We start from the raw sequence: 26,658 nt of genomic DNA, 5'->3' as shown, positions 1-26,658 counted from the left end.
CACACGCAAATGCAGGCAAATCTGTACTTCCTAGACACTGGGAGAGATTTACATGTCTCATGAATCAAAATAATGACAGAGGACTTTAAAAGGATAACTGAAAGCTATGCATTTTTTTTTTCCATGCAGAATCCAGGAACTCTTGCACCTAAATGCAAAATTACTACCTATGTATGGGTGGAAAAAATAATGTGTTTTTATTGCTGCAATATATAAAGAGAAAACTGCTAGTCTATAGCTAATGCCACTGGCAAAAATCCATTCTCTAGCTTTTCATCAAAAGTAGAATGATTTTATAAACCTCCTTTTGTTTTTATTGTGAAAAATTTGCCTCAAGTTTCAAGATAAGATCTTGATTAAGTACTCTTCAGTTCTAGGCAACAATACAATTTAGAAAATGCTTTTATACCTTAACAACAAACATTGAACGGGTGTTTCCAAAGTAGTGGTTTCACCCACAAGTTATCCACTTATGTCCCACTTAAGATCTATTTTTGACCTTATCTTCAGTATAAGCATAAGCTGGGTCCTACTACATTTCTGCATTTAAAATGCACTTTTTCTCTCTTTCCCCTTATCCTTATTCTCCCACTCTAGTTGACATATATGGAAAAGTTCATGCAATTCACTGAAGGAACATTCCATCCCCTCAGTGCAGTGGAAGATTCTTTGCTGTTCTGTGGATAAATACAATCTGTAAGAGGGAATTTCCTGTCAAATACTTTCCTTACTCCTTTTTATACTTGTATACTTTATAACTATGATCAAGTTTTATTGCTCGTCTCACAGGAAAGAGAACAATACTGTTCTGGGGAAGCAATCAGTATTTTGGAGCTTTTTACTATGATATATGTAGACAATTGCAATGCTTACCACTGCTCATTAGTAATACTCAAATAATTCTAAAATGGAGGTTGTTAACTGAATCTTCAGGCACAGAGAGGGGAAATTATTATCTTCTGGTTACTCAGAAAGTCAATGATTAAGCTGAGAGCCGAACCCAGGACTTCTGCACATTAGGCCAGTCCACTGGCTGTTATGCCGCACTGCCCCTGCCATAAATCTGCTTGATGGATTTTTCAGTCATGGAACATTAAAGGCTCTGCTCTTTTCTAATGAATATGTTTAAAGAAAACAGTACAAACAAAAGCAAATGTAACACTTAAATTATCTGAGACATCCTGCTTTAATGTCACGTTTGGATAAAGGATTTCCTACTGGAGACCTATGGACTGTTATACACTCTGAAAAAATGTTTTAGCCAGTACCACTAGCTGGCATACTGGTATCTATTTATGCCTGAAAATAGAGCATAATCAGTTTTAGGTGGTTAAGAACAATCTGAGCCAACTTTTATATTATGACCAAAACCTTGGCAGTGCAGCGGCAGTGGCAAGTAGCAGAAAATTACTTGCAGAGTTATTTGCCAGATTACTTGAACTATTTACACTGGGATTTCAAGTATGAAGTATTAAAAGCTCAAGATTTGGAGAAGTCTTGGACTATATATTTTTGTTCCTAGCTACAACAAGATGCACAGAGAAGCATTATAATACAGCATGACTGACTAAATGAAGTATTTTTTAAACCACCTGAAGCATTTAGGAGAAGTTCAGTTTGAACTGTTCAGATTTCTTTTTTAATTGAAGATTTGGAAAGCCAATTGATTTAGATTAAATGATCAACCTTTCACATCTACTTGTTTAAGATTCATGTTGACATTGTACTAAATACAGCCATATAGTTTGTATTCCAGATAAATTGATCTGACTACAAGCCTCACTCTTTAGTATGATTCTTACTCCAAGATAAATCAATATTTAATATCTCCTGCAACAGCCCCTGTAGATAATTTTAAACTTTTTCTCCATCCCATTAAGTTACCTTTAAAAATTCTTTATACAAGGCTTCACAGATGACTTCTGAAAAACTAGTTTATGAAAAGCAGCCTGAAATTCATTAATTCAGATGGAAAGGGTTTTTTAATCTTGCTGCATTGTGCTGATCTCTAAATCCATCTCTGTTTAGCTAATTCTCCTTCTCAGCTAATTTCAATAATAAATAAATACTTCCTGAAAATCTGTAACACAGGTTTTTAAACGTAAACAAAAATATCTTTGTATTGTTAGCTTTGTAGTACAAGATGTCTCTGGGGTACGAGCTTCTCCAGAAACAGACTAACCAAGGCTCTCCCTGACTCCCTGAGAGAATGGACACTCTTCATCACCAGGTACCAGCCTCCACCCAGCTCCAGCCCCACTGTCACATCAGCTAAGGGAAACAGTGATTAGCAGCAGCATGTCAGGCTCAGACAACAATCACACCCCAGCCTCCATTTTGAATATTAAAAACTATGTCTGCTCCCTCTCTCCTCCCCACCCTCCAATCTGGTACAGCGGCTGAGAAGGAAAAACATCTCTTCCTCCTCCCTCAAACCTCTCCTATGGCTAAGGGCCCCGCTGGGATAGGAGGCTTTAATATCAGAAGAATGCAAACAGCAAGGCTCAGGTTTGCTGCTTCTTAGGGTTTAGAAACAGAGACTTAAGAGGAATTTCAAATTATTATATATTAGGAGAACTGAAAGGGATGATGCCAGAAAACAAAGAAAGAACTATATGCTCTGGAGCTATCTGGATGCAAATCCACCATTTAAACTATAGGATATTCACATTCCTATCTGTGCTCTCCCTCATTCTCATTCCTTATCCTGCACTCAAAGTGCATTCTCAGGGACATGTTATGCAGGAGTGAAGTTCTGTCCCATACCTCACCTTCTGACCTGATGGTCCCCACAAACAGGCCACAGAACTTTAAAACATCTGATTCAGCTATTTGTGGGGTCATGCTGAAAAATCAAACAGTGAAATGTTTCAGTTTAATAAAAGGAAAAGCTTTTGTTTTCAAAGCCCTTGCAGCTTTTACAGCAGAATTGCTCAAATAGTTCTGTCCTTGAGCAGGCAGCAAGCTGCAGCTAAAGCTGCTGAGAAGCTCTTTGCACTGGAAAGGCAACGTGCTAGACTGAGATAGCTCTTGCCTTTCAAATCTATTAAAGATCTTCATCTCAGGAGCTGCAACTGCTTTGGTTTCTATCAAAGCACAGCCTAAAATGGTCTGATGCTAAATGAGTTCTGTCATCAGTTACAAAATAGAATTATTAAAGAAAAAAAATGTGACTGATAACTCACAATGAAGTTTTCAATTTTATCTCTATTCCTTTGCTACTCCAAGCAATCAAAAACATGATAAATTGTGTATTTTGCTTATGGAAAATGGTCAGCATTTAGCTTAGTTGTGAAGTCAAATCCAAGGCTGATTTAGCAACAGGAATGCAGCTGCATAGAGAATATACCCACAAAACAACAAAAAGAGGTGAAATAACACTCTCTTCACAGCATGAGATGTTATGAGTGGAAATTCTAATGTGGAAATTGTGTGCTGTCCTATTAGTTAGTTAAGATGTGACACACAACAGCAATGAAGGTGCTCTTCTCTTGAGACACTAGAAGAGCACCAGCAAAAGCAGGGTAAAGTTAAGCAACAGGGAAGAGCAGCAGCAGGGAGAAAAGGAAAGGAGACACAAAGTAGTAATCATTGCAATCACTGCAAGAAAATGTCCCCCTCTGCCTTGTGATAAGAGAATGATAGAGACTTCCACTACCTAAACCATAGGCTGCACCACATTAGGAGCATTCCTAATACTGCAGCACTGGGATAACAGTTAAAGGATGATTAAGTAAAGCAGTCCCTGATTCAGAGGCACATGTGCTAAGATGCATCCTTACCATGGCAAAAGCTTTACATTAGGAGAACTTAAGTGAGGTCAAAACCAGGAAATTGGGTGCTTGCTTGCCCTTTTAACTGGATTCTTTATGTTCTTATAGCATATATGGTACCTACAGTATCATGGCATAGGTGGGGAGAAAGGGAATTCACTTGGTAAACCAAGAAAGGAGTACACTTCATCACCTCCCGTTGTAGGATAACTCACACATGCACTACAAATTTCGTCTACTGCAGTTCATTACTTTTGCCTGTCCCTGCTAGTGAGTACATCCTGATAAACTATGGGTGGCTTTTGGACTGAATGGAATGGATATCCTGCACAGCAGAGAGTGCTGGTTATTGCAAACACTGATAGGCACCCCAGTCTATATAGGGTCAGTTTGTAACTGTGAACATTCCAATTCAGACTGCTCCTTGCAGCAAAAGAGGAAAAATAAACCTTGCATGAAAGAGGGTGAGAGCAGACCTACAGGAAAAGGTCTTCCTTGTATTTCTAAGTTTTAGGTTCTTTCTGCATGGAAGCCCTAAGTAAAAGTTGGCATACTCTTCCTCAATGAGACATTATTATGACACAGTGTGATCTGTAGTGTGACACTGGAGAGCAAAACACAGGAGTTATGCAAAGGTCATGCAGGTAATCCCTTGATAATGGGGAATCCCTTGGGAGGAATAGTGCAGCCATACAACCTAATCTTATTTGTAGTATTCAAAGAGCTTGAGGAGCAGAATTCTGGCAGGGAGCTGGCAGCTGATTACATTTTGGCAAACTGCTGAACCTCTGACAGACCAAGAAGTTTTACAGTACATGATGTGAGTGAGTCAGTGACTCACTTTGTGTACAGCTCTAATGCACATCCTCCCAATGATGGCTTCTAAACAGGATGTAAAACAAATGTACCAGCATTCAAAACACAGCCAAGAGTGTTCCTGTGTTTTAGAAATGGGAAAAGTGGGATGCACAAAGCAAGAATCTCAATGTATGTAAAAAGACAATTCATCTAAATAGGAGGCATATAATGAAATTGTTACTTCACAATTGAACTCCAGGATGCAAAAAAAATGGCAGGGAGATAGAAATGCTCACACTGCCTGCTGTCTCAAGAAGCCCTTGGCAAGATAACAGTGGAATCATGCACCCAGCTACTGATCAACACAGGTCTGACATTAAACCACAAGTGTCCACTTTTCTTACTGGCTGTTTAATAAATTGCTTTGGAATGGGTGGAGGTAGAGAGGAGATCTTTCCAAAACCATGTCTCAATGTTCTCCCTCAGTTATTGAATGTCAGCAAGTGGAACAGAACAGAAATTTGATATGTTTTTCTAGCCTTTCTTATAGAAGCACTTGCAACATGTTAGAGGCCACAGACATAAAAGTGGAATAGTGGGAAATTAATGTTGTCTGTAGATTTTCAGGATGTAAACTGGGCAATTTCAGCTTGTGGGTTAGGCATACTTTAGGTTTTAAGTAGTGTTATAACAGCTTACTACAACTTGAACAAGATTTTAATATGAGCAATCTGATGTTGAGTATCATTTATTACCCTGTTACACATTTCCAATTGAGATATCTACTGTTTGTGGAGTTAGTATTAAGTGACTAGAGATGAACAAGCTATGTGCAGTGAACATTTAATGCAGAAATTAGAGTTTTTCTTATCTTTTCAAACTACCCCTGGAGGTTCAGCAATTTCTATACATGTATGAGTGTCACTGTTTTAGCTATCCAACTTTTTAGAGCTCTGCATGAACTATGCACTTAAATGCTCAATGGTTTCCTATTTCTCATTTATGCAGTAGTTGGACACCTAAGATAAATGACATTGTTTCAGTGCCTAACTCAATGATAATGCAATTTTGCCCTAAATTACCTGGGAAAAAAAAAAAAAAGGCAACTGGGAATTCTCTCAAGTCAAATACTTCCTAGGTAACAAAAAGCTTTTACTTCAGTCATCAGCCCCTGCATCCAAAAGCCTCAACACCACAGAAAAACCCATGAATCTGCCTCTGGCATACCACTGGTAGGAAGAAGATGGCAGTGGTAAGGGATAGTGCAGCAAGGCCTTCAGCAGCCCTAGATTAAATTGCTGCCGATTGCAGGGAGCTGCTGTAAAGATCTATAATTAACACTGACACTTTATCAGGGGCTGGAAGATCTCCCTGATACTGCATTCCTCATTTGGTCAGTGGGTGCTGCATCAAAGCCTCCATTTCTTATTAAGAGGGGTTGAGCACTTTGGGCATAAAGTGCAAATGCCTAATTGTGAACAAATGTCCATGTTCAAATGGAAATACACTCATAGAAATAAAACCCCATTTGCATGAATATTTGTGAAAAGAAACAAAGGAAGGACTAAGCATGGTCCAACTCCATTAATCAGATTTCAAACAAACACTTGCAAACAATGTTTCACATTATTGACTTGAGTCTTTTCATGAGATAAACGAAGACAAATTTACCTGTTAGCATGCTGATTCTTTAGATTGAAGAACAGAACAGAACCGTTAAGCCAGCAAAAAGTATTGTATAATCCCACAAACAGGCAGCTTAGTAAATATCCTTAAACAACAGGGAGTGTATTTGAATTTATCATACCTATTGATGCAGCTTAATGACACTTGAGAAACAGGAGACATTTTTAATTTTAGAATGTAATGAAGTATCAGGGAAAGCAATCCATATTTATCCTTGCTGTACGTTATCTGCTGCAGTAGAGAGTTATATTGGCAGTGCATTTGGTGCAGCAAATTTACTTGGAGGAGTACACAGAGCCTGGAAAAAATGGAAGTAACTTTTGCGGTTGTCTCTGCTTGTATCTAAGTGTGAAATAATATGCAAATATATTCTGTAGTTCTCAGGACAATTGAGGAAGTGATATGATAGGATTGTGCAGCTGCCATTCTGACCCACAATTTAAATCAATGAATATATTCTTGTTCTAGCAAATTTATGTTTGAACAATAATTTTCAACCTATCTTTACTGTTTTGTGGAGAAGCATAATAAAAACACAGAATAAATTTCAGTATATATCTGTAAATTCTCCTGAGTGCTTGGGCAATGTATTGTATATAAGAAGGTCATTATGCTGTTACAGTCATCAGAAAGACACTATCCTTTACGGCAGAACATCATCTTTTGGAAAAAAATATCCTTGTTGGTTTGTGCAAATTTTTCAACACATCCCTGAGACATACTTCAGTCTAATTCTGTTCATTTTGAATTTTCAGTTGCTCCAAAATTTAAGGGAGAAGACCAAAATGGAGCAAAGTTTGTATCCTTTTCACATGAAATACCCCATGCAAGGGAAGAAGCAGTGAATTTGGCTTTTTTTTTCTTGAGCTGGAAAGGCAATAGAAAAAAGGGAACAAGTCCCCATTATTACTAATATCATCATCATCATAATTAACACTATTATTAATTTGGTCTAAAACCTGAAGTGAGACAACCTCTTCAAGCAGCCCTGAAAACAGAAATAAAAAATCATAACTGTGTTCAGCAAGAATGCTGTTAAGCACAGGTAGTGGCAAAACCTCTAGCAGCCAATATTCAAGTGTAAAAATAGCTCTTGATACCAAAAGTTTGCGCTGATTTCTTTCCTGGAAAGAGTATATTGTTACCAAGCATTCTTGGCATTGAACTGAAGGCATGAAATACTTTAAAAGTTCACCTAATAAAGAAAGTTTCTACCCTCTGCAGTGTGTGTGCATGTGTGTATACACATGTATGCCTCTCTATATATGTGTATACAGTCATTCAAATAATAATGTTTCATATAGGTTGCTAATGTCTAGGTATGTTCTCTTTTATTTTCTTATATCTGTACATCACTATTGGGCTGGTCAATTTTTTTTTTTTAATTTATGGTCCAGTAAAATTTCCATGATTTAGAGTTTGCAAAGATTGCATATTTTTCACTCAATTAATTTTGATAATTTAATCAATATAAAAAATACTTTAGATTTTATTTTAATAAGCCTCTACATAACTTGAGGGACTAAGAATTTCACTGTACATCTAATGCATTGGAACTGAAATACACAAACTATCAATTTTATAAAGACAATTTTGGAAAGTAAGGTAATTGAGCAAAAGGTTTTAAAACAAAAGTCGCACAGAAAATTCTTCTATGAGTGTAAATTGGATCTATAAGCTGTCACCAAAGCTAAATTATCTGCAAATTTAGATGACCTACATATGCCAGAGATTTTCCACTTATTCTTTTTGTCTTTTACCTGTCAGTTTCACAGTTTCAGTGAACATGTATTTTTAATGTGCAAATTTCAAATACATTATTTGTATGTCTTTCTACACACAGCATACAAAGTGAACCTAAAAAAAATAAATTTAGTAGGTGCATTGATAGGCATGAGTGCGACTGCACAGGTGTAAATAGCATTTGAGCAAGAGCATGTGATCAATTAAAGGCCTCATCATATGGTACCTACAGACAAAGTCAACGATTCATGAGCAGCTTTAATATTTCTATCTCTGGGGCTGGAGGAACAGCCTTGACAAGATTTCATACCCACAGTCTACTGCACCTGGTTCCCATTACAAAACTGGCCTTGATAATGGGGCTGTATTCTTCTGCAGGGACTGATGTTAGCGCTGGTATTTTCCTCCCATAACTCAGAAGCTGAGCACCAATGTTATGGCTGTGTTTGACCCCTCTGTGCACGAGCAGTCACAGCTTCTAAAACCTTTCTCACTACTTAGATAGAGATGAGATAAAAGATTTCTCTAAGCATGGGTACAATGTCTGACTTGTTTTTATTTCCTGGGATATCTACAAAAGTTAGTGATACATTACAGGCTTCAGGGTTATATCCAAAGTCAGATTAGTAATTTTTCTTCTTAGTTTATAATTGAAACATTTCTGCTTAAAATATATGGTTGGAGACACAGCGATTTTTTTTCCAAGATGCTCTGCTTTGAATTAAATTTCAAACTATGCTGAAAGTTCTAGCTGCAAAGCATAAATCCCTTGTAATATTTACCTTTGTCTGAGAGATACTAAAACCACTGAGCTATTCAAAAATGCAGCTAATTCCTGATCAGAACTCACAAAAGAAAAACAAAAATGACAATGCTCAGTGTGTCCCTAAATACACTTAGAAAATCAATGCAAACACGCATGACATTCGTACAAAAACAGAAATCATCTACAACTTGAACTTCTTAAAAAAATAGCAGGGAATTCCCTGAAGGGATATGCTGCCTAGGAAGTCCAGACATACCACACACAATACACCCTGAAAAAATATACTGCTTGGAATCATTACTATTTCCCCCCCATTCTTTGTTACAAATGCATATGGATGTCAGCCTTTATCTTATCTTGGCATGAAAATTCAAATATTGGTAGCAACAGCATAAATAAACAGAATTTCTCCAGCTAAAAAAACTAAATGTTTGAGGTCCAGCATGTTTTCCAGTTCTAATAAAAGGGGGCAGTATTACATCAGCTGAAATTCTGAATTGTCCAAATTATCATAAAAAGAGCTGAAGAGGGATACAAGACTGCTGAATTCTACTGAAAATAGACTGTTACTGTGTATGCAGCCACAAATCTGCTTGTCTGCCTTGGGGTAAAATTTTCAGAGCTAGTTCAGTGGGACTTAGGCTCCTGCATTGCAGCCACTTCAAAAAAATTTTACTTGAGTCACTCTTTTCCTTTTAAAATTATTTAGGAAATATTACAATGGGTATAAAATGAAGACACATGTCTATGTAACTAGGATAAGCCCCAAGACTAAAAAGGAAATTGCAAAATTATTGCAATTTCAAAAAATTCTGGATCAAACTGGGTTTTTTTCTTTTGTTTTGTCTTTTCTTTTTTTTTTTAAATACAGATTTTTCAGATTAAAATACTGGTGTTCAAATATGGCTTTAGGAAATTAACTTTGAACACTTGATGTAAAAAAAAGTTATAGCTTACATATATTATGTCCAGCCACAGGTATATTACTAAACTGAGCAGATTCACAGTCAAGTGTAAAGGACATTTGTTTTGTAAGAAGTATGAGGACTGCTGGGATTTGTATTTGAAACTTTTCCCTATTCCAGGGCATTTAACTTAGACCTGCCACTTGTCTGTTCTAAAACGATGGATCTGCAAAGAGGTTGTCTCTATGCAACGTGTCCTTCCACATCCTGGAAAGTCCCCAGGGAAAGGTTTGTTGGCTGAGCAGGATGACGTAGTCAGGAAAAAACACTTTGCAGTGTCTCTTTGTAGGAATCAGAGTCTTCATTAGACAGATGGAATACACTCCCACTGAGTTGAATAAATTGCCTATATTCTTGCAAGAAAGTGGGACGATACCAACAGTTCCTCAAGTAAATCAATGTCTTTCTTTTTTCCCTGTCTATACAGTTCTAGATTTTTAATTATAGAATCTAAATACGTAAATTACATCATACCTAATTGTAAGCTGTGGGGGGCAGGACCTTTCTTAAGTTACAGTGAGACCAAAACTTAACACAATGAGTGTGGAGACAGTACCATAGAAAAAGTACTAACTTTGCAAAACTAGTCATCTGCTGTTGTTACTGCTATCCTTTTTTTTTTTCCTAATTTTTAGGTATTCACCCTTTAATTACAAATAGAACAAAGGTTTAACCAACAGAAATAAAGATCCATTTGAAAATGCTTACAGTTTCTGTCATATCTCACTGCAGACTGAAATATAAGCATTGATAGCTTATCAATAGTCTATTAGAAGAAACTAAAGGGGAAAATGAAAATACAAGTTTTTCTTAAAAGAAAAAAAAATGAGAAGAGATCAGTACCTGCAAATCTAAACCACATATTCATACAGATTTATAAGAAATCCACAAGGCTCTAATGACCAATTAATTCATGTTCTAAATTTAAGAGTGGTCAGGACTCCTTTCAGTAAAGGGCAAAAGAATTGCATGCAGAATTATCTGGGAAAGTATTTGCTTAACTATGTATTTGGGGTTTTTTAACAGAGTTGAGAATTGACTCATAGCAAGGATGCTTGTAACAAGGTGATCCTCTGTGATTGTCTGAGAAATCTCCTACACATACAGAACAGACAGTGTGGCTCCTGCCACTGCAGTTGTTCTGTCTCAGATGCTGAATGCATGGGGAGAAAAAAGCTGGCAAAAAAACTGATGGCAGCATAATACAGCATTGCTTGCCTTTAGGAAAATAACAGTACAATGCTGGAGCCATTGCAGGGCTGTGGGTAGCCAGAAGGAGATTATGCATGACTAGTGACTTTTCCTACAAAGACTTCCTGAAGTGGTTTTGTACAAGTCTGTACACGTGTTCAGAAGCTTCATATACATGATGAAGTGTAACAGCTCCAGAGGAGTTGCTACACTCTATTGTCTCAATAATCCACACACTTAACAGTCCCTAAATACAGCAGAGCATAACGCCTCCAAAGGGGTCGTTATGGCTTATCAAGTCAAATCCAAGTGCCTAAATATGGATTTGATCAATAGACTGTAATATCTCCAGGGGTGAATAATACACATTTTTAAGAATGTGCACATTTTGCATACAAACTGTGGGTCTATATTAGGATAAATTACGTGGATTCAACTTGTGAAACTTTGATTTAGAGATAAGAAAGGAATAAAAGGCTCATTAGCAGAGGTGCTAAAGTACCATGATTCCCAGGAAGTAGGCAATGACTCGTGTCATTTATTTTGGGGTCTAATTCTGCTTTTCTACTGCAAATACATAGTTGTCTAAAATCTACAAAAGATGAAGAATGGAATTAAACATTAAAATGTTATATTAAATTCTGCTTACTCTAAGATCTCAATGAATATACTTCATGGGAAGTAAATGGGGATGTGGGGATACAAATATGTTATGGTAATTGATTTTGTATTTATTCTATCTTGACTTCATATATTTTTCTCCAATCACAGTTCTACCTATATTTTTTATACAAAGATTTTATGAAGCATCTTTGTCAGCATTTTCCTGCTTGATGTACAAAAAAGATGGGATCTAACTATTTTTAAAATAATGTCAGTTATCTTATAAATTATATAACATTTTCAGATTCATTTAGAGCCTTAAATCAAAGCAAATCTTCTAGGTAATGATGGCAATTTGAAATACTAAAATAAATACAAGTAGCTGAAGCAATGCAGATTTTGTTTAAGTACTCTTTTCTTGTTAAAGGTAAACATGGCTTGACTGGAAAAAAGTAAAATCCTCTAAATGAATGAATTTTTGGTATAATTTTGCTTTTGCTTCTATCACATGGTAAAAGCTCTGTATATTATTTTCTTCATTTTCCTAACTCTCTCCCCTTGCCCAGCATTTCTCTTTACTCTGTAAAATGACTGACACCATTACTCTTCCCTTTCCTCAGTCAGACCACGCTGGAGTTTTTTGCTCCACCTGAAGATGAACAGAAAACTTCAACTCTGTTAGAGTGATTTTTGTGCCTCATGTGCATTGTACTGGTTTAGGCTCAGAGTTAAGCTTAGTTCACATGGTGCTGAGTTTTGGATTTGTGACCAAAACAGAGCTGGATAACACAGGGATGTTTCACCTATTGTCAAGCTGGGCTTCTACAGCAAGACCTTTTCTGGTTTTGATCCTGCTCTGCCAGAGAGGAGGCTGGGAGTGTGCCAAGCACTGAGAGGGGGACAGCGCCCAGCCAGCTGACCCCAACTGACCAAAGGGATATTCCACACCATATGACATCAGACTCAGCAATAAAATCTGGAGGAAGAACAAGGAAAGGGAAATGTTTGGAGTTTTGGCATTTGTCTTCCCATGTAATTTATCTGTGCTGAAACCCTGCTTTCCTGAGAATGGCTAAACATCTGCCTGGCAATGAGCAGCAGTCAATTCCCTGTTTTACTTTGACACATGCACAGCTTTTGCTATACTTATTAAACTGTACTAATCAGCCAACAAATTTTATAATTTTACCCTTCTGAGTCTCCTCCCCATCCCACTGACAGAAGCAAGCGAGTGGCTGTGTGGTGTTCACCTGCCTATCCTAACCCACAGCAGCACACAAGCTCAAATAACTCCACAGGATGCTATCATCTCAGAAGTATAAATCAACCTTAATGCTTTGGCAAATGACAATGTTGGGCCCCAGAGCGCTGGATGTTTTTGTTTTGGTCTTTCTGATAAGTGAATCTCTGTGAGCACTTCGAAAGCTTTTTAGATTCTTTTTTTTTTTTTTTTTTGAACAGCAGAATATGAACACAAGCAATTTTCAATTCTGCGTCTGTAACCAAATACAAAGCTTTCTGAGATTTAAATGACACATTTTCAAAAAGACCTAAGCCCAGGCTTTGAAGTTATGTACATAATTTTGTGAGCGCAGTCATTTGCACAACAAACTATTACCAACTATCTGAACTTGAAGACCAGTAACTGACCAGAACTCAATAGCTTTTTTAAACCAGCTGCAGGCAATTAATTTGTCATCTTTTTCTGGTGCCAGCTTCCAGCTACTCATTTCTACAAGTCTAATTACCTGAAGCCAATTTCTGAAAATTTGGTCCTGAAAACACAGGGTTCTGATTCTTCAAAAGAAACCAAGCCAAAATTGCAACTGTTATCAAAGCTTCACTGGGATTATGACAGAAATTATACACAGTTTTCTTGGCATACAATTATTTCAAATTATGTTTTTCTAATTGAAGTGATCTAGCATTCCTGCTCCCCCACCTCCATTTTGATCATCCTACCCATCATTTTTAGAGTAAAAGAAGTATATCATAATGTAAAAATTGAAAGGCAGAGGGTGAAGGGGGAAAGAAGAGTGTTCTAGAATTCTGTTTGTGCAAAGGATGCTTCTGGTTTTAATGTATTTTATACTTGCTATAAAATATAAATACATTTTCCTAATATTTATGATTGAATTGATACTTTTATTTTCTTTAGGATAAGAGTGGGGATATACCATCATTGAAAATGACTGATTTATATCCCATTCTTTTGCAGCCTCTGCCTTTTCTCACATCTGTGGGCGAGGATAACAGACCAGCACACCAAAGGTAAAACCAGAGCACATACCACAAGCTTTTCCTACCTAAATGGCTCTGTAGTACCTGCTGCAATAAATAAACCCAGCAGGATTACATAGGGTCACTAAGAGACTTAACAATAGATTTCCCTGCTGCTGTTTTATCCTCAGGTTTTGAAAGTTGCAAGTGCCACCATGAAAAGTCTCCTCACAAAAGATGGCATTTGAGAATGGTGTTGTTTGTATTGTATCTGTTAAAGAGTTCTGATTCACTCTTCTATATTTGCAAGTAAAAGAAATTTTTTTTTCTCTGACTGCCTGGTGTATAACCTCAATCCGGAAGCTGTGCCTCAATCTGTGTATTGCTAGTAACTGGCACAAAATAGAAATTTCAGATTATTCACTGAAATATTTACTGACTCTGCTCTAAAGGGTGAAAGATGAAATAGGAACTTGTTATATCGAATACAAGACATAAATATGATACTGAAAACATGCAGGGAAGAGACTCAATAAGTAAGTGGATGCCATTTTTATACTTGTTTTTCAAAGTGAAATCAAATGTTAAGAATTCTTTTAATAGCCCTTATAGCATCTTAGATATTTTTTTAAATATCAAGCCACTGAAACTCACAAAATAAATTTTAAAATAAGCAAAATTTTATAAATTTTATAAACTCTTAATACTGATCATACTTTTTTTTTTAATAACCTGAACTTTAATATCCTGCCTCTTGATTACTTAAGGTAAAACCCTGACTTTACAATTAGAGTGTTTGAATACAACCTGCTTGATCAGTTATTCATTTCTATATTTTTACCAATAACAACTTGTATTAAATGGGGTTTCCAGTTATGACTTTTAAACTAATACTAGCAGACATACATATTTATTAGACCCTGAGTCTGACTTGGAAAAGCATTGTTTATTCTGTGTGGCAACATTTTAAGCAATCTTTTTTAACAGACATTACTGGTTTTGAGTACTGTAAAGAAACAACCAAGCAAAAATATAAAATGAAATTAAAAGGTGTGTATCAATCTTTAATGGGTCTGTTTTTGTCTTCATGTGCTTTGCTACAAAACACTCACCCAAGAATTCCCTTGTGGGCTGAGAAAAGATCAGAATATTATCTAATTCATAATTTAAGTTACAGATAATATTCTTCTGAGTCTTATACCCAACCTGGACTCAAAACTCCTATTAGTCTTTGGGTACCATATATACCTATATATATATATATATATAAATATATCTACCCTGCCTTCTGATATAGAGAATCACAGAATGTTTACAGGCATTGGAACTACCTGTTGCTCTGGAATGTTTTAACAAATAGTCTGAAACACTGGTTGCTGTATGGGCTAGTTAATGCGCCAGTTTTCTTTCCATCCATTACTAAATTGCATCATAACTGTTCTGTTTGCCAAAGCTTTAGTGATTACTGGGATAATGCTTTTCCCTTTCTAGATAACTGGAATAAGTATTGTGGTCTCTGACTGATTTTGTGTCATTGGTGAAAAATAACTTGTGTGCTGCATTTTTTGCAGCCAGTGGCACCTCTAGGGAAGCTTACAGAGAAGCATTCTCCAGCCACAGGGCTGCCTCTACCTCAGCCAGTTACCAGATCTTCTGCCCTCTTGCCCTGGTGTACATGCAGTGACCTGATGCTGGAGTAGATCCTGAAGACCTCAGAAAGGACACAGAATGGGATAACACAGGTTCAGGGGATTTTCCAAGAATTTTTGTCCTTTGACTGGTCCTTAAAGCAAGTATGATAGAAACTGTTCCTTACCTTTCCTACATGCTCCCAGGTTGCTATTTTGTAAGCTGGATCATGTCCTGCTCAGGCCAGTGCTGGTCCCATTATCCCAACACTTTCTCTCATTTATCCTTTTACTCCATGAGCCACCTCATTTCAGTGATTCAAATGAAGATTCAACAGAGAATGTTTAATCTCTAATTTCCCACTGCAACTGAGAGCCAAATGCAGCTGTTTTGTGCCTAAGTACCTTGTTCCACCTGAACCACAGATTCAAGCACACTCAATTTATGCACTGGCATTGCAATACTCCACCATGCTTGCACAGAACTGGCCTTTTAGCCATATTTATTAATCAAAGCCATTCTCAAAAGCACAATTCAAAATCTAGACCATGAACAATGGAAGCTCCAACCAAGCCATTTTCATTGTTTCTATGTGCACGCTTACAGCTTCCTCACATGCGTGCACAGGACTGTGGGTGTGAATGCTGTCATGTACACCTAGAGAAGTTTGCAGCACTGCACTGTAAAGTGACAAAGGTGTACTTAACATGAAATCAGAGAGGGCCAAATGCTCTAAAAAGAAATTTCATATAAAAATAAAAAGCTATTTTGCAGGGAAGAGTGAGTGACAGACTGTGGGGAAATGGGAGACATTACCTTTTCATTCCTGCAGTTGTTTAGACCCATGTTATTCATGGAGGGCAATTTTCCATCAACACCATGAGGCTGCTGTTGCTGCTGCTGTTCCCTTTGGATTTGCTCTCTCATTTTTCGAGCTTCCTGAATGGCTTTCATTACTGTGTCCTGGTCCCCAAATAGGGCAGGTGAATTAAGACTGGAAAGGATATCTATAAAGAGAGAATACATTTTATTTACGTAATTATCCAAACTGGAATCCAGGGTAAGAACTCTACTCTTGCACTCTTAGTGCGAGAGTGGCAATTGTTGTCTGTTTGAAGGCTGGATTACTCTTCTAAAGTGACTGATAAACTCATGCACTTCTTTTGCTGGTAGAAATATATCCACTGAGGTCTTGGAATAGCCTGGTATGAAGCCATCTGAGCATACTCATGGACTCAAATTTAAATATGTGTTTAAGACAATAGTATTCTGAAGGTTAAACTGGAAACTTTTTGAGGTATTAAATATAATTAATGATATTAACAAAAGGAAAAAATCTCATTTACTAGGCCATGAAACTCCATGTCAGTTCTTAGAATTTCTTTATAGAGAGAACCATCACTCTAGACATTTGGATTTCCATTTCAGAAAGAGCACTTACATTTACTTTTTCGGGACAAAGGTCATTATCACCATAACAGGAGTATAAATCTCTAAATCAGTAGAGAAAAAAACAGTTTTTTTCTATCACTCTGAACAGGAAGAAACTTTTAACCAAGCATCAAACTCAGGCAAGCATTCCTATTACATCTTACAAAGCATTCATGAAGATGAGTATCCCACAGTTTTAGATGTGAGAGAAAAAGACAGCAATTAGTTTGTGACTGTTTTTTTTTTATTGCTGTGACAAAACTGCGATCCACCTGCTCCGATATGGAAGTATTCTCTATACTGCACATGGATAGATTGGTGCATATATATTCTAGCTTGGGAATTTTGAGCAATCACATTTTGTGTGTGACCCGTGCATCTGTCTGGCCAGCAAATTTCTTTTATAAAAGCTCTGAATTTGCTAGATTTGTGTACCTATTGACAGCCTACTACTAAAAAAAAAAAAAAAAAAAAAACAAGTGATGGGACTAGTGAAGTTTTCTATCTAAATGAAACACCCCCCTACAAAATAAAAATAATGTATTGTAAGACAACCACTGTTCTTACTGAGGCAAATTTGCAATGTTCTGAACCATTTCAGCCACTATGGTCCATTCTGGACCCTAAAGAAGTTGGGAACCATGTTTGCATGATTTTTAAAGAGATTTAGATCCATAATCATGTATATGTAGCAAAAGCTCCTAATGGCTTGCTGATTGTTGGTAATGTCTTCCTGTCTTTTTTTATACTGAAGGATTGAGACAAAAATTTTTTATGACATTACATAAAAAATATTGATACCTTAGGCACTGTTTGTCTTCTGTGTTTCTTTCCCTTGAATGGTCTATGACTTCAGATTGATATTTCACTTTCTAATGTAAGATAATGCAGTGCTAGTTGCAAATAAATTGACAGGTAGAGTATCTAGATAGTTGCAGAAAATATCTTTCAGAGATCATGATGTTCCCAAGTGTTTGGGAATGGAAAAAAAAACCCCATAATTTAATATATTTAATATATGTATTTAACATATCTCTTCATTATTCACAAGTGTTTCTATATATTTTGCAAGTACACTTGAGCTACAGATTGTGAATAAGTGGTCTGTAGTAAGTATTTAGTCACTGTTAAAATTTACTATTTGAACTTTAGGGCTGATCATCTACATTTTGCAACTCTTGATTCTTGACTGGTTAAAGCAGTCTTCATACATAGTTTTCAGACCAATTTTGTTTCATCACTTAATAGGCCTAAAGAATCTCGAATGCAGGTCAAAAATTCCCGACTTGCAACCATATAATCAACAAAATCCTGACAGATGAGTGAAGAAATGACAAAAATATGATCAAATAACAAAAGCATGATGAAATAATAACATAAACTGCCTGGATTTATGCCTTTCCATCTCTATTTAAAAAAAAAATCTATCTAGTATCTGGTGAGGCTCCATGTGTGTGCAAAGGTAGTTTTTTATTTTTTTGATCCAGAAGTCATAATTTAAAAATTAACTTTGTGTATATACACCCAGTAGATGCCTTTAGGAGAGATATTCACACAAACCTGATTTATAAGTTTTATATATCTATCTTTATTTATTTATCTGTGTGTACTTATATGTATTTCCTATATTATGTATTTCTTTCCTGTGTTTGTCACACACTAATACATCTCTTTGGATACTCTTATAAAACTTTGGCAATCAATCATTCTTTGAAAAGCCTCACTATAATTTTAAACAGAAATGTATACCCAAGTATCTACTTAATCCAATACTAAGTGTGCTCAGGCTGGAATTTCATGCAGAAAACGTGCCTATTTTCTCCTTTTCCAGGACAGATGAGTTACCTAGAGAGGATCCTCTTCCCAGAGATCCACTGAGCGGGCTGGGGATGCCACTCTTGTTCGTCACTGTCACTGGGCTGCTTTTGCTGGCTGGGAAGAGATTCTGTGTTGGAGATGTTGGGGATTTGACAGGTTCAGCTGTTTTGGGTCGGGCTGAGAGATTCAGTGGCTGAGCTGCTTCATCCTGCAAGAGTTTAATGTAAATAACTGTTAGGAAAAGACAAATGAACGCATCATGTTGCAAGCAGCAGTTACTTTACACCTCGAAGACAATGCCACATTCCGCAGCAATAATAACAAAAGGAGCTAATTATTTGCCTCCTTTAAGATTCAATGAAAGGAAACCTCATTAATTTCTCTGTGTTATGCTTCTTATTTACATTAACTATGTGACTGGATCATTCTTTTTGCCAAATTAAAATTTGAATTAGCTCACATTACAGCTTAATTTCCTAATGTGTTTTCAGAGATCTAAATTAACCTAGGGCATTTACAAAGAATTATTTAAAATTTCCAGCAGCTCGGTAATGTTTTTGCATTGGTTCTATTTGAAAAGTTCCTGGCACTATAAAAATAAGTTCTGTAGCTTATTTTTAAATGTATTAGAAACTAAGGAATCAGAAGTACTACTATGAAAGAATCATTGGAAGCCCTGACAGCTCTTTGGCCCACATTTAGAGCTGCTGCTAGTTTATACATTCCATGCATCTAATTCAGAGTGCATGTTTTGTTCAGTGAAATAATCTATGCTGGTCTCTCATAAAAGGAGAAAAGAATTTCACTGAATTTAAATTCCTTTACTTATTAGGGTAGTGACTACATACCATATGTATTTAAAAATATTTTTTATTTACTACTGTTTAACTTTGTTAACTTTACAATATTTTATAATTCAAATGTCAAAACTATTTTCCACATAACTGCTATTCTGCTCTTTGTTCGATACTTCTGTATTATTCCCATATTCTGTACTTATTTCTGCTGCATTTAACCTTTATTATATATGTTTTATTTGCATTAAGACAAGGAACGTTTTTTCATGGTGTGTAAATCTAGTATCAGCACCTTTATATGATTTGGTATTTTTCATTTGCAACTGTGGAAGAAACTCTGACGTATGTCTTGTTTCTGTGCTGTAGAATAGGTCCATCTAAAATATCTCAACTCATTGAAGAAAAATTATTCAAGCAATTAATTTCTTTGATAAGTATAAACATTAGCAGTGCAACCTTCTTCCTTCCCATTCTTTCAGCTTGTTCCTTTACTTAATACATTAAGCAAGACAGAGCACTTAGAAAACTGTGAAACGGTGATTTTCTGTCATTTAAGAGCCCAGTAAGACAGATCTCTCATTTAAAATATGACCAGAGCAGAATTATGCTGGATGTAAGAGATTGTTCATATTTTAAAACACTGCACTGATCACTTGGAAGCTTAGAATTATGTCAAAATACAATAATACATCACATTATCTCATCTTCTCCATTCTCCTTACTGTCAAGCAAAGTACATCTGGTCACACACAATGCATTAAACATGAAAATGTAATAAACAGGTATTTATAGTGCCATCATATCACCAGCATTAAACTTTTCCCATAAAACTGCATGACATTTCAATTCTTCCTGGCCTCAGAGTGTGCACAAATATGCACCACCTTTCAGGGTCCAGGTGAGAGTAGAAGCTCAAAGGTACAAGGGATAGAGTGGGTTTTGATGCTTTGTGGCCACACCTACATGTGACCTCTTTCCTTGCCCAGATACAAAGTGGCTTCCATAAACTTTTCCAAGAGTTCAGAGCCCCATTCAGACTATGAAGTTTGCCAGGCTAGGTACTGTGAGCATGTACACATACAAATCTATGCTACAGTGTTCAATTTTTAAATGCTTTCCCATCTAGTACTGATACGATAATGAAAGAACTCTAAACACTGCCAGGACTTGTTTGTTTGTACCATATGGACAGTCTTGTCATTTCTGCAAGGCAACCAAAACACTGGAAAACATTCTGGTCACTGACTTAAGGAAAACCTATCATTACTTTTTGAAAGATCTGACTTCCATAAAAGAATTGCATCAATTCTATAAATAACACATGTAGTTTATACAAACTGCTTAAAACCAGAGAAAATACAGAGGATTTGTTAAGCAATGCATGACCATCAAAACTGTCACAGCTAAAAAAGTTAACAATCTGTAGAGACTGATAGGTACTGCTTTCATACTAATAATTTCTTCATTAGCTATTGCTATTTGTTCACACAAAGCACTTGTAGTTCATCTTTAATATTCTGAATGCAGTAGTGTGCTTAATAAAAATAATCATTAAAAGACTTCAATTTTATTAACATATAATTTAGTCCATTCACTTTACATTATATAGGGAAAGCCCCAAAAATTTGCATGTGGTCAATTCTGTAATAGGACTCAGCTGGCCACAAACCTGGAACAGTACTCGCCTTGGTTCAAGAAGATATGTGCTTGAATTTAACTAGGGAAAATTTGACTCATACAGTAAAGGTTTGGTTTGGTGTAGGTCCATTTGGCTCGCTCACTGCCAGAATTACTTTTTCACATTAAAGTAGTCAGTAGTATATTCTCAATGCCATAAATCATTGGTGTTAGGTATCACTATACTATGGCAACTTTACTGGAACAGTTGGGCTTTGCTTTTGGTGGCTTCTGTTTTGACCGTAACAAACTCTGCATACGCGGTAAATTTCCCTGACTGCTCCCAAACCTGGCGTTGGATTACAAGAGGTAAAATATTAGACTAATACACATCTACAGCTAAGTAAAGTGAACGCTTTGCTAAATAAATGTTAGGTCTGGCCATAATGGAATAGTTTTTATTTATTAGTACTCTCAGCCTAGCAAAAAAGTGTCATGGAAATTTATCAGCCCAGGCAGAAATATCTACTCACCCACACTTTACCATGATGATTGATGATAATGAAAAAACAAATTATATTTTACTCTCATGTCAAAAAATGGGAAGAAAAAAAAAAAAAGAAACCACCACCTCAAGTGAGTAAAATCTTCTCAGGCTGGTTTGAAGCTAAGGACTGTTTGCCTGTAAGGTGTCAGCAGCCAGCAAAAAAACCCAATACATTCTCTCTCTCCCCCCACAAAGATGTCAGTTTTAGATTTATTTTAATTTTTCAGCATTAATATCTCTATCATTCAAATGGATAAAACATCTGAATGTTGATTTTTTTTTTTTTTTTACAGTCTGGGGTAAATTGGTCCTGAGCATGTTTTTCACTCTCATGAAATCCCCAGCCACCCCAGGAAATGCAACCCCAGGAGAACACAGCAGGAGAAGCCAGGCAGTTGCACCCAAAGGCTGCTCCATGGGTTTCAGGGAGAGCACAGCACTCATTCCAGGCTTCTGGCAAATGCCATGTTGTAGCTGCCTGGTTCCAAGCTAGTGAGAATAAGCAGGCACAAGCACTCGGCAATGGAGCAAAACCAGCGAGGAGCAGCGTGGCTGTCAGCAGCTGTGTGAAATCAGCAAAAGTCAAATCAATCTGCAGCGACACAATGTTTTCCCCAGAGCCCTGACTTACATATTATTTTTATAGGAGGCTTTTCCAAAACTGTAGAATTAAGTACAGCTAGAGATTTGTAAAATAATTAGAAGATCTACAGTCTTTCTCTTACCCTAACAATATAAGCCAGCACCACATTTTAAGATACTCAAGAGTTCAATGTGAAACAATTTGTGAAATGGATGCCATTTCATACAATGCATGCTACCAGATTACAAACTGAAATCTTGAAAATATCACATTTTACTGATGAATCTGTTGTGCTGCCTCTGGTAGGGACGCCTGGTATTTTTGGAAACAAGTGCATGCTTTCTCTTCCCTTCTCTCTACTGATAATACAGCACTAAAATTGAACCTTTTATTTGAATACTGAAGAACAGTACCGTGGTTCAACTTCCAACTGTAAAATAATTACAGAGATCATTTGCTTTTACTGTCCTTCTCAAACACCAGCTTTTTTCTTTACTGAAAAATACCTTAACTTGAGTTACCGGGCTGGTCCCTCTCTTCTCATTTTTCATCCCAGTGGGTGAAAGTGCCCCTGTTGTATTTGGTGGCTGTGGAGTAGATGGCATTTTGGCTCCAGGAGAAACTTGCATGCTTGCCAGCTGAGCTGCATACAGTTGCTGGAAGACAAGAAGATATACATATATTCCTGCAATATATTTCCTAAAGAAGAAGCTGTAAATGTACTTTTTTTTTTTTTTTTTCCCACACTGGTGTTTCTTCTCTTAAAGGATCTTTTTCATCTCTGTTTGTGGCTTCCCTTTCTGCTATTTGCAAAAAGAGGAAAAAAAAAAGTCTGGAAAACTCCCAAACACCAATATCTTTTTTCTTCATTTGACTTTTGCTGATTTTTCTTGATTTTTTTTTTCCTTCTTGCTAATGATGGTCATGGTGTTGAGCAAAAAAATTACACTGTGCCTGAATATTAAAAACAAAATTATAAGGCTATTTATGAAAAGGAGGTATACACCCCTGTCAGAAACAATAATAATCCAGGTCTTTTTGTTCTTAGCAAGAAATTAACCACGAACTCCAGAAACTTTACTGGGAGCTGCCACAAGAATGGTTTCCTACAAAAGGCAAAGTTAAAATAGCCAACAAGGTATGTCTCCATCTCTCTGTACAGTTATACATGTTCTATAAATGCTAATAATGAGTCTAGGTCTTAAAAGTTCCTGTAAATAGTGATGAGCGTCCAAAAAAAACTCTAGTGGAATTTTTCAAAAAGTTTAACTGAAACATAGATTTTATACTAAAATAAACAATCCCAATCAATAAAAAGTGTTTATTGAACAAAACCAATTTGGTCAAATTTCTTTCCAGTGACCAAACTTAAACCCTCACCTTGAATTAGCATCATAAATAATTCTTCTGCCATGAACAGGGAAGATCCTAATCCCTCTTTTACACCCAGATCTACATAAACTTTGCCTTATTAGTGAGAAAAAAGCCAGGTGGTTTGTATGTAATTTCCAACATTACTATCATTCAGATGGACAATTTAAAAAAATTACAGTTATCAAAAGCAGACCTTTCAGCACATGTAATTAAATGAAAGCTTAATAAAGAATAATTTGCAAGAGCCAGATGTGCTTATGTCATAATTGTTGCTTTCTTTGGAACAATTTTTCTAATATAACAAGCCTCCACAGAAATGAAAGTTACACAATACTCTAAGTTCAGAGACTCAGTGGTGAGACAAATGCAGGAGGGAGGAGCAGAGTCACAGCTCAGGGTGACAAATGAAAACTATTGTTTATTTGTTTGTTTCCACCCCTTTCCAGTACCACACAGGAACTACAAAAGGATCACAGATTAATGTTTTGAAATTAGTGGTGTTAAATATTTTGGCTAAGGTATAAGGTTTTTTTCCTATGCTTGAAGGAAAAAGATTGAAAACCGAAAAAAAAATCCCAGCTATTGGTGAGGTCCTGGAGAATGAAAATGAAGCCTTTCATACAACAGTAGGTGGTTTTTTCTTCTCCTAATAATATGATCTTATCCCTTTTAGGGATAAAGATCCCTTTTCTTGAGGTCAACCTTTGCTTGCTTAATAGGATGATCTGCTTACATGAGAGTAATGCTCATTTCAAAAAAGCACATTTCACAAACTTTTGAAATCCTGCACATTCTCAGCTCAGGAATAATCAGGCATTGCACTATAAAAGAGGTAACACAATAAACTTGTATGTAATTTAAAGACAAAACCCAGCAATTATAAAGGCTTTCTCAGTATTCTGTGGTTTGTCTATAAATACTTTTCCTTTATTTTTTTTAACTAATTTAACTTCTTCTTCAACTATCTGAAGGAGAGTACTTACACTTTACTAAAAGAAGACTAAAACTTTTGTACTTACAGTACTGTGTGTTGCACTTTCAAAAGTGTGAAAGGAATTCAGTGTAAATAAACTCTCATTTATCAACTAAAGTTCAAAAGAATTGCCTTCTCAGGTAAGCCGTCAGGGGACAAAAATGTGGGGTATAAATTAGTCTTTCTACAGTATTCTATTTTTCATGGAAGATAAAACTTGATTGTCAGTTGTGGCAACTAAAACAGTGTGGTGGGTTGACCTAGGCTAGCTGCCAGCTGCCCAGCCACCCACTCTCTTCCCCCCCCCTCCTACTTCAGCAGGATGGGGGAGAAAATAAGAAGGAAAAGCACATGGGTCAACATAAAGACAGGGAGATCTCTTACCTGTTACCATCAGAGGGAAAAACACCAAAACAAACAAAACAAAACAAAACAAAACCAAAACAAAAAAAAAAAAAACCAACAAAAAAACTACACTTGGCTTGGGAAGAATTTATTTATTCTAATTTACAATAGAGTTGCCTGGCAAGAAGCAGACATAGATAGTAAGGACCTATCCCTGCCAGTTCTCCTTGAAAATTTCTTGAAATGATATTTCAAGATCAATGCAAAGGTAGAGACACGTGACACCAGTCAGAGCCAGGACTTGCTTGTGACCTGTGTCCCACCAGGACCAGCAACAGAAACACCCACAGCATGTGGAGGATTAACATCAAGAAAAGTGGGCTGTTCTACTGTTCCTTTTTATCTAGGAAACTGTTTGATTTTGGAAATGCAACCAGGAAAAGTAGAATAAAATTAGAATTTTTCACCACTCCCCTCCCAGGGTGTTGAGGGCTGTATTGGCTGTAGTGCAAGTCCTGTCAGGGAGAAATGTTTCTAAGGGAAGACAGAATAAAAGAAATTTTGTCATTTATGTATCTGTATGTATATATATAAATCATGACTGGGTTATTCCAAGGTCTCAGGGCTGGCTTTAGCCTGGCATTTCTACAAATTTATTTTAAAACATAAAAGCAAGTGTATAAATAAGTAACAGCAATTGGCTTTCTGCTTTGCTTAAAACAAAGCTGTTCTACAAGCAAGTACAAATACTGCAAGAATTCACATCAGCACTAGCACATTGCTATGTGGACTGGAAAGCTGTATAAGTTTTAAACACCAGCTTGTATGGGGAGCCAGCCAGTGTGGAAAAATATGTGCATGCCACCATTGCAGGGAAAAAAAGGGATATTTTTGCAAATACCACTGCTGTGGCTCAAAATGGCAATTTAGGACCTCACGTTGAGATGGCCAGATTGTGAAGCTTCTATTTGCAAGATTGAGGAGAGGAATAAAACCCAAACATTGAATGAATGTTGACTGTTGGCTTTTAAAGCTCAAAAGAAAAAGCTTCAATGGAATTTTTTCAACTGAAATTCTTACCTGTGAACTATTTCACGAGTAAAAAAATTAAAATACCTTAAACATTGAAACATATCATATTTTTGATCTATGCCTATCACATAAAGAGAAGAGCATTTCATAATCCTTATGCTAACCAGTCAGGAGGCTCTTGATTACAAATTAGATATTCAAAAACATCAAGTATTCTTGATTGTTTTAAGAAGCCTTAAAAAATGTATAGCCTGGTTTTTATTTTTTTCTCAGAGATCAAAATGTTAGATTCTTACAATCCAGTTCCCAGCATATAAATAAAAGTAATGCTCATTTTGAGTTCCTCAGTGCTCCTGAAATAGTTAACAATTTTCAAGCCCAGCTTATTTAAGGTATACAAACAAGGATGCAGCTTTGAAGTTTTCAGAACCAGGCTTCTTCTAATGTCAGATTTGATGCCTAAGGGTGGGATTTTGAAATGCCACAAGTCTCAGGGCAATGGCAAGTCAAGTCTCACATTTAAGCACCTATGAACTAACAGGCTCAGAGACTTAAGCATTTGTTGCTAAAACTCTGTTTCAGCTGTAATCAACTAAAAATTCGAGGGGTATTTATGTAAGTTGGAGGTCACTATGAGTCTGAATGATGTTCATGTACTTAAAAAAAATTTCAAACAGGTAGAAGAGTGCTGTACTCAACATGCGCACAGAACAGCACAAGTGCATACTGATTTTTTTACCTGGAAATGACAGAGTTCACACTAAGCC

The 26,658-nt window shown here is 36.5% G+C and overlaps 1 protein-coding gene across 11 annotated transcripts in view; it reads right to left on the bottom strand.

Annotated features, from left to right (window-relative positions):
- SOX6 (SRY-box transcription factor 6) overlaps positions 1-26,658 on the bottom strand; it is a 369,094-nt gene that overhangs the window by 44,789 nt on the left and 297,647 nt on the right. For all 11 annotated transcript variants that reach the window (XM_053944612.1, XM_053944613.1, XM_053944608.1 and 8 more), the window contains 3 exons: positions 22,674-22,823; positions 18,651-18,831; positions 16,191-16,381 (listed from right to left, as the gene is read on the bottom strand). In XM_053944612.1, the coding sequence (XP_053800587.1) occupies positions 16,191-16,381; positions 18,651-18,831; positions 22,674-22,823 (522 nt within the window). The remainder of the gene's footprint in view (positions 1-16,190; positions 16,382-18,650; positions 18,832-22,673; positions 22,824-26,658) is intronic.

The sequence above is a fragment of the Vidua chalybeata genome, chromosome 6, assembly GCF_026979565.1.
Source record: "Vidua chalybeata isolate OUT-0048 chromosome 6, bVidCha1 merged haplotype, whole genome shotgun sequence".
NCBI lineage: Eukaryota > Metazoa > Chordata > Aves > Passeriformes > Viduidae > Vidua > Vidua chalybeata.
This window is presented reverse-complemented; position numbering and strand designations above follow the sequence as displayed.